The following is a 6,010-nucleotide window of genomic DNA, read 5'->3' as shown; positions in this document are numbered from 1 at the left end:
CGAAGGCGTTGGAACGGTTTAAGGACCGGCCCGTTGCATCGCTGCTCGGTCGATCGCCTGTGCGAAGCGCCAGCAGCTTGAGGCAATGAGCGGCAAATAGCATTTTTCCTATTAATTTGTTGTTTTAACATCAATAGAAGATGTTTGATGTGCTGCTTATATCTCAAAGGTAAGTATAGAATACCAATGAATATTAAAAAAGTAATCTGCAAAGCATCAAAGCATGTACTCTTAATTAATGGATAAATATGTTTGGTCGAACAATCGCATGCGTAGCAAAGCATGTCCATAGGTCGTGTTTTTAGAATTAACAGAAAAGCAATAACATAGCTGTTTTTCCTGAATTGTTTGGATTGGTTATCATATGTGTCGCGTAGTAGCAATAACATCCTTGAATTCCATGATCGAGAGATAGCATTGTCATAATTCTTTCTTAGTTCTACGCATGTACCACGAGCACTAATACTTAACTACAAGTCTACAAAAGTCAGTTAATGCTACACATGTACTATACCTAACAACTCCAACTGCGCAACACACATACTTGAGAGCAGTCTAACAGTGACCTATTAATATTTTGAGTTCCACTTCACTGGACCAAACCACGTGGGAAATACATTATTTGAGGCATGGCCTTGATGCTCAAAAATTTCAGGTCATGCTTGATGTCGTTTGATTGAGCGTTGCCTTTTCAACTACCGTTCATATGTATGTTGTAGCGTCTCCATCTTATGTAATACTCCCTCCGTTTCAAAATATTTGACATTTTAGGGATTTTACTAGAAGACTACATACGTAGCAAAATGAGTGAATCTATATTCTAAAATATGTCTATGTACATCCGTATGTAGTTAATAGTACAATCTTTAAAAGGTCTTATATTTAGGAACGAAGGGAGTATTATACTGCCAGTTTAGCTTTAGTCGATGTTTAAGTCGACACTAACAACCATCCGATCTGCTCACTAGACTTCATTTCAATATAAAGGGACGTAATATCTTCTTCGAATGGCTGTAAAGTTGAGAAAAATTATTCCTCAGTTGACGGAGAAATAGTCACTCCCATTCTATTTCCATATAATCTTTGATGGTCGAACACGCAGCATTTTTGTATCAACTCTTACACGAAATGGTGACAAAAATCTAGGAAATAGTTCCATGAAGACGGTCTCCATGCCCACTCTTGTGCATACTCAACGTCAACATCCGACGGCATCCATGGTAGTAGTTGTCATCAACCATCTTCAAAGTTAAAATTTACCACTTACGTGGAGTAGTTCACATCACTACTCATTTATAAATCTCACAACAATTACTGTAGGTGGTGTTTCTTTACCTAGGGACTAGACTAAAAAGTCCCTTTTAGTCCCTGTGTAAAGAAACATGAGGGACTTTTTTTTAAGGAACTAGAAAAAGATTTTATTAGAGGGACTTTTTTCTTTAGTTTCTGGGACTAAAAAAAAGTCTAGTCCCTTGGAAAGAAACACCACCGTAGTTGCCTTCAGTATTCTAGTAGAAAAAAATTGTAGCTGCCTTCCAATGATTGCTCATATCTCAAAACGAGAGCCAAGGCAATGAAAACGAAACAAAATGTTGCTAAAATATCAAAGTACGTATCTTTCACATTATTGAGGAGGACATACATTTGGGTTGCACAAGCGCGCCCACACACACACACCTTTGTTTTGAGAAGAGGGGAATACCCTCGGCTTAAGTGATGCACACAGCCTTAGCAAGCACATACTTAATCATGACAATAATCAAGATGTCAAAATGCAAGATCAGATCCTCTCAGCTTCTCCTCAACAATGTCATCCAGCTTCCCTGCCATCTCAACGGTCAAGTGGTTTGCCCAGTCACCAACCTTGGCGGTCCTAAAGAAGGAAGAATTCTCCATTGGCACCCCGCCAATCCTATCAGATACCCCGGATGAGTTGGCTGGCATGCTTTTTAGTGTATCGAAGCTACACAATTGCACCACATCCTCCACAACCCCACATCGAATCTCCTCCTCCGTGAAGGGAACACGGACGAACTCGGCGAGCATCTTGACATGCTCGACCGGTTGGGCCATCATCTCATCATACTTCAAGAAGAGAACTCTATCGTTGTTTGATATGCTTTCCTTCCAGAACCCAAGATTATGTTCCCATATAGGCCCATACGAGGATTCCCCCTTGCAAAACAACTCAAATGCTTTATCTATAGAGTAGTTCTTGTTTACCTTATAGAGGAAGTGCCATAAAGACACGAGCACATCCTTGGGACTGCGGCACAAGTACACAACTCGGCAACCGAGGGTCGCCACACACGGAGGCAACAGCGTGTCCGGCAGATGGGTGGAGAGTAGCCTTGGGGAGGGGAGCTTCTCGAGATCAGCTAGAGGGTGGAGCTGACGGTAGGGCATCTCGAGAAACGGCACGAGGTCCTGTGGGTGCTGGGTGAGGAGTGGGTGGTCGGCGCTGGTGGCGGCGTGGCGAAAGCGGTTGGTGACGGCGAAGGCGAGGGCCTTGAGCCAGGTGGTGCCGCACTTTGGGTATGTGACGAGGAGGATGTCGTCGGGGCGCGCCTTGAACTGCTCCTGCACGATCTTGACGCTTTGCACGGCCGGGGCTCTGAGCCAACAGCCTTGATACAGCACCCAGAACCCTTCCGCCTTTGGAACAAAGCTCTCATCTCCACCTCCCTCTAAGACACCGCCGTTATGGTTGCTCTCACTTTGAACTTCCGCCATGGCGAATTGTTGCTAAGTTGGGGTGTTGGGTAGTTGGCGATCTACGAGCGCAGGATCGTGGTATCCAGGATGGGTATTTATCAAGGATTTTAGTGTTAAACAAGTGAGCATTAAACTAACTGGCTGCACTAGCTAGTAGTAATTGTGATTAGACTAACACATGTAGCACGGGGTCTACTTGACTAAAGGATGCACCAAGCGATCAAAAGGTGTAATACTTAACTGGAAAAGCCAGACAGGATCGATCAGCACACGAGCGATCAATGGGAGGGCCGAATAATTCCTCGTACGTAATATGAAAACAATGGGCGAAAGCTGAGCAGATGAGCATGCAGTGAGGTGTAAAGCAACAGTATCAATTTTATTCCATTAGAGCAACTCTAACAGGACGATCCAAACGGACGCACTGTTTGTCCGTGGTTTGTCCGTTTGGGTCGGCATGTTCGTCTTCTTTTTCGTTTAGGTCGGCCGTGCGTCTAACGCGTCCATCCATTTTTCATCCGCGTGGCAGGCTTGCGGTTATTTTGTTTTCTTATTACATCTCTTTATCTAATAATAAAGCGGCTGCAGCGACGTGATCCAACGAGCGTCGGAAGAGGGATCTGGCGCGGCGGCGTGAAGTCCTTCCAGGTGGAGCGGGCCTCCATGGTTGGCAGGGAGAGCTCCACGGTCATGGCGGGGTTTCTATTTTTCTGGTAGAAAAGAGACAAAGGAAGATCCATGGAGGAGGAGAGGTAGGAGAAGAAGGACGAGAAAGAAGGAAGGGTGCGGCAAGGGTGCAGCGGTGCGAGGGCACGGGTCTCGCGGGTGAGGAGTGCCTCTCCTCGGAAGGACCGGGAGGGAGCGAGTGAAACTCAAATCCACTTGAGAAGAAGGTACTGTTGCAAAAATACAAAGGAGCAAGCTAACCAAATGCACAGGTACTAGTCGACAACGACGATGAAGCAAGCCAACCAGATGTGCACAAAACTACCATACATCATGCCTGAGTGAATCCTCCAGTACGTGTTTCATTGGCTAATAGCCCATGCTAAGCTAGCTAGCAACCATGTAAATTTCACATGCATTGATTCCTTTCGGACTTTATTAACTTCCATATGTTCTTTCTTGTTGTTGTTTCTTTCATGCATACATGGCTTTGCTAGGAGTTTTTCCACTGGTGAGGTCTGAACTCTGAATCTCTCCCTAATAATAAAGCAAATAGGGTTTCTGGTCGTCCGTCATGACATTGTTGGAAAAAAGTCCCTCCGTTTTCGAGAAATCAACCCGCAGTCCCTGATTAAGTGGAATAAAAACGTTTTGTTTTTTCAAAAAACCCTGTCCTCCACCGGTCTAGGGATGGGGGTGGATCGGGATGGTCCGGTCCCGATCTGGCTGAGGAGGAGGTCGGTCCGTCGACGGCGGCTCGAGCGCTGGGGAGCATCGCGGCGGTGGTCAGAGGTGGAGGCGAGGCCGAGGGGCACGTGGGGCGGCCGGATCCATGGCGATCCGGGCCGGATCTGGTGACGGGCGCAGCGCACCATGCGGCGGGGCGACGAGGCTGGAGGCGGCGGCGCGCGGCAGCGTAGGCAATGACAATGGCAACGGCGCGGCCACCGGCGTGGCGCGGGCGTCGAGGAAGAGCATGCCCAAGAAGATCCCGCAGCGCAGCCTCGGCGTGGCGCAGCTCGAGAAGCTCCGCATCGAGGAGCAAAATAAGATGGGGGGAGGGCCGTCCGCGGCCACGCCGTCGTCGCACGCGCTCAACGGCAGGGACCTCTGCCACCTCCCCGCCGCAGCCCCCGCTGAGCGCCCTGTTGAGGCCGGCCGCCGCGGACCACTGCGGCTTCAAGCCGGCGCTCTGGAGCCCGGCGGATCCAGCCAAGCACTCGTACAAGAGAAGCCTGTGCCCGCAACCTCCACTCCCAAATCCAATGGTACGTGCCTGTCCTCTCCACGTCACCGCACGGCGTTGGTATGCATGTGTACACACGAACGAGGCCTCAAACTTACGCCGACCAGGTGAGCACGGGCCTGTCCCTTACGGCGCCATCGAGCCACCCAACGGAGCCCCCTTCAAACCAAATGTACAGCAGCGGCAGCAGGAGGAGCAGCACGGCGACGCTGGCGCCGACATCGACACCGACGGAGGATGAGAGGGTACGTATTATACATGTCTCACGCCGCTCCCATGATGAACTTCAACTTGTTTGTGATGGATGGTCGCTGAATGTGGATTTTTGGGTAGAGTGTAGGAAACGGCCGGCGTGGATAGGTCCTGGCCCTTCATGTTCGAGGAGATTAGTTCATGATGAGGGGAACATCAAGCTTTATTGATCACTCTGAATGTCTTCAGACATACATTTCAAACACGGGGAATTTAGGACCACCACACAGGATGTTTATAGTTGAGGTTAAATTCTGCGCAATTTTACATTGGACAGTCACACAAATTGTTGATGGTCATCAAAGGCACTATCTTAGAAGGGGAACGACACCATGCTGTTGAAAATTCCGGCCAGTTCGAATACACCTTCGAATACACCGCAGGTAAGTATGCACTAAATGGACTTAGTGGCGGTTGGCTTTGAGGAGGGAGGCGACGAGGAGCGGGGAGCTCGGGCGGACGTGCAGAGGGGATGACCCTCCTTCGAGGCCGGCCCACGCCCCAGCGCAGAGCGGGGAGCTGCTGCCCAAGGGCAGCGGCCCCGACGCGGCGGCTGCGGCGGTGCGGCACAAGGGGTGGATGGTGCGGTACGGGCGGCGGAAGATCGGGAGGTCCTTCTTCCACACCCGATACTTCGTGCTCGACAACAAGCTCCTCGCATACTACAAGAAGCAGCCCAAGGACAACAACATGGTAGGTGCTCCAGACCTTCAGAGCTCCGTACCAGAGTTTCTGGTCAGAGTCAGATCGTTTGAGCTGTTAGGGCCGCGGTCCACCTTCCGGAGTGACCTCCCATTGCTTCCCGGCGAGTTTTCAACGGGATTTTTCCTCGCTCGTGGCGCGCTCTGGCCAATTTTGGCGGAGCGGGGCAGAGCGATCGGAGGATCCTGTATCGGTCGCAGTTCTACTACTTGCGGTAAATAATTTGGGCGGAGAGCAGTTCGGTTCCACAGCTAGGCTGGGATCTCCTGGGTTGAACTGAATGTTTCTTCGTGCAGTGAGAATCACATGAGTTGGTGTCAATCGATTGTAAAATCTGAAGCTGAGCAAATCTGTTCATTATAATTTGCAAGTGCTCTGTTGAGCTGGGGCTGTTGAACAAGAGGGGATGCTTTTAGTTGAGTCTCGGAA

The 6,010-nt window shown here is 49.6% G+C and overlaps 1 protein-coding gene across 1 annotated transcript; it reads right to left on the bottom strand.

Annotated features, from left to right (window-relative positions):
- Positions 1-1,596: 1,596 nt before the first annotated feature.
- Positions 1,597-2,877, bottom strand: LOC123440710 (cytosolic sulfotransferase 16-like). Its single transcript, XM_045117263.1, has one exon. It carries the CDS (start codon positions 2,731-2,733, stop codon positions 1,768-1,770), a length of 966 nt encoding a protein of 321 aa, XP_044973198.1. The 5' UTR covers positions 2,734-2,877; the 3' UTR covers positions 1,597-1,767.
- Between the last annotated feature and the right edge of the window lie 3,133 nt (positions 2,878-6,010).

Source organism: Hordeum vulgare, chromosome 3H (genome assembly GCF_904849725.1).
Source record: "Hordeum vulgare subsp. vulgare chromosome 3H, MorexV3_pseudomolecules_assembly, whole genome shotgun sequence".
NCBI classification, from domain to species: Eukaryota; Viridiplantae; Streptophyta; class Magnoliopsida; order Poales; family Poaceae; genus Hordeum; species Hordeum vulgare.
This window is presented reverse-complemented; position numbering and strand designations above follow the sequence as displayed.